The sequence below is a fragment of the Sardina pilchardus genome, chromosome 11, assembly GCF_963854185.1.
Source record: "Sardina pilchardus chromosome 11, fSarPil1.1, whole genome shotgun sequence".
Classification (NCBI taxonomy): domain Eukaryota; kingdom Metazoa; phylum Chordata; class Actinopteri; order Clupeiformes; family Clupeidae; genus Sardina; species Sardina pilchardus.
Window position 1 is genome coordinate 989,402 of NC_085004.1, and position 2,500 is coordinate 991,901.

General features: G+C 49.8%; 1 protein-coding gene across 1 annotated transcript in view; it reads right to left on the reverse strand.

Moving 5' to 3' along the window:
• The window catches only part of fstl5 (follistatin-like 5), a 172,095-nt gene that overhangs the window by 20,983 nt on the left and 148,612 nt on the right, over positions 1-2,500 (reverse strand). Inside the window, 1 exon segment of the mRNA XM_062549313.1 lies at positions 479-628. Within this exon segment, the coding sequence (XP_062405297.1) occupies positions 479-628 (150 nt within the window).

A 2,500-nucleotide genomic window follows, 5' to 3' on the forward strand; every position in this document is an offset into this window, starting at 1 on the left:
GTCCTCCACTAATCTGACTATTGAGCCTGTAGGTTCCAGTCCTCCGCTAATCTGACTATTGAGCCTGTAGGTTCCAGTCCTCCACTAATCTGACTATTGAGCCTGTAGGTTCCAGTCCTCCACTAATCTGACTATTGAGCCTGTAGGCTCCAGTCCTCCACTAATCTGACTATTGAGCCTGTAGGTTCCAGTCCTCCACTAATCTGACTATTGAGCCTGTAGGTTCCAGTCCTCCACTAATCTGACTATTGAGCCTGTAGGTTCCAGTCCTCCGCTAATCTGACTATTGAGCCTGTAGGTTCCAGTCCTCCACTAATCTGACTATTGAGCCTGTAGGTTCCAGTCCTCCACTAATCTGACTATTGAGCCTGTAGGTTCCAGTCCTCCGCTAATCTGACTATTGAGCCTGTAGGTTCCAGTCCTCCGCTAATCTGACTCTTGAGTCAGTTCAGAGGTCAGAGGTCATGTCTGTGCTCACCTGGACGGCCTTCTGTGATTGGATGTCCACGATGAGCACTCTGTTCAGGAGGGGCTGTGTGGCGTAGATGAACTTGTTCTTCACGTTGACCGCCGATGACCACACACACTTCTGCTGCTCTTCCCCCTCCTGTCGTGGGCACACCTCCTCCTGCACACACACACACACACACACACACACACACACACACACAGATTTCAGAGACTGTTGGACTTTTTACACACACACACACACACACAGATTTCAGAGACTGTTGGCCTTTTTACACACACACACACACACACACACACACACACACACACACACACACACACACACACACACACACACACACGCACACACACGCACACACACACACTCTTGCAGCACAGTAAGCATTCCTATTCAGCTCAGCGTTGGACATAAAACATGAAAGAACCATCAACCAGTCCAGCGTGCAACAGACCAAAGGTCAAAGGTCAAAGGTCATTAGTTTGGTAATGAATGAAATCATCTGAATGCTTCCACCCTCAGACCTCTCTCTCACACACTCTATCTTTCTCTCTCACACACACACACGCACACACACACGCACGAACACAGGGGCTGAGTGTTTCGTCCAGCCACCACACACAGGGAGTGTTGAGTGTTTTGTGTAGCTGTCTCACACACACACACACACACACACACACACACACACACACACACACACACACACACACACACACACACACACACACACACACACACAGGCTTGTGCACAGGGGGCCCCACTGTGTGAGGCCAGCGGAGCGTGCTGCCCTCTTGGCGCCGTTGGCACTGCCAGCCTCAGCGCCACTCCATCACCATGGCGCCCGTTTCCTGGGAGACCCCTGTCGGACTCTGGCCTGCCCGAGTTGACTGGTGTGACAGGCAGGAGGGGCTATTTCGAGCAGTTTTGGCACATTGGGGCATGACTGGATGACATGCGTCTAGAAAGCTGGACAAGCAGGAGGGTCAAGATCATACAACCTGCTAATCGGGCAGTCTCTTGTCTCTCTTGTGTGTCTCTTGTCTCTCTTGTGTGTCTCTTGTCTCTCTTGTGTGTCTCTTGTATCTCTTGTGTGTCTCTTGTCTCTCTTGTGTGTCTCTTGTATCTCTTGTATCTCTTGTGTGTCTCTGGTGTGTATTGTGTGTCTCTGGCGTGTCTCTTGTGTCTCTGGTGTCTCTCTTGTGTGGAGTAGTACAGGAGAGCAGGGAGAGGGAGATAGAGAGACTAAGAGAGAGAGGAGAAGAGTATATATTTCTTTATTTACTATCATCATTTTCTTTCACCAGCCCATCCAGTGCTCTCCTATTGTATGGGCCTCTCACATCCCACATATCACATCCAACATCTCCTATTGTATGGGCCTCTCACATCCCACATCCCACATCTCCTATTGTATGGGCCTCTCACATCCCACATCTCCTATTGTATGGGCCTCTCACATCCCACATCTCCTATTGTATGGGCATCTCACATCCCACATCTCACATCCCACATCTCCTATTGTATGGGCCTCTCACATCCCACATCTCTCATCCCACATCTCCTATTGTATGGGCCTCTCACATCCCACATCTCCTATTGTATGGGCCTCTCACATCCCACATCTCACATCTCCTATTGTATGGGCCTCTCACATCCCACATCTCACATCCCACATCTCCTGTTGTATGGGCCTCTCACATCTCTCATCCCACATCTCCTGTTGTATGGGCCTCTCACACATCCCACATCTCCTATTGTATGGGCCTCTCACATCCCACATCTCACATCTCCTATTGTATGGGCCTCTCACATCCCACATCTCACATCTCCTATTGTATGGGCCTCTCACATCTCACATTTCCTATTGTATGGGCCTCTCACATCTCACATCCCACATCTCCTATTGTATGGGCCTCTCACATCTCACATTTCCTATTGTATGGGCCTCTCACATCTCCTATTGTATGGGCTATTAGCCTCCTCTCCTCTACTCTCACATCTCCTATTGTATGGGCTATTAGCCTCCTCTA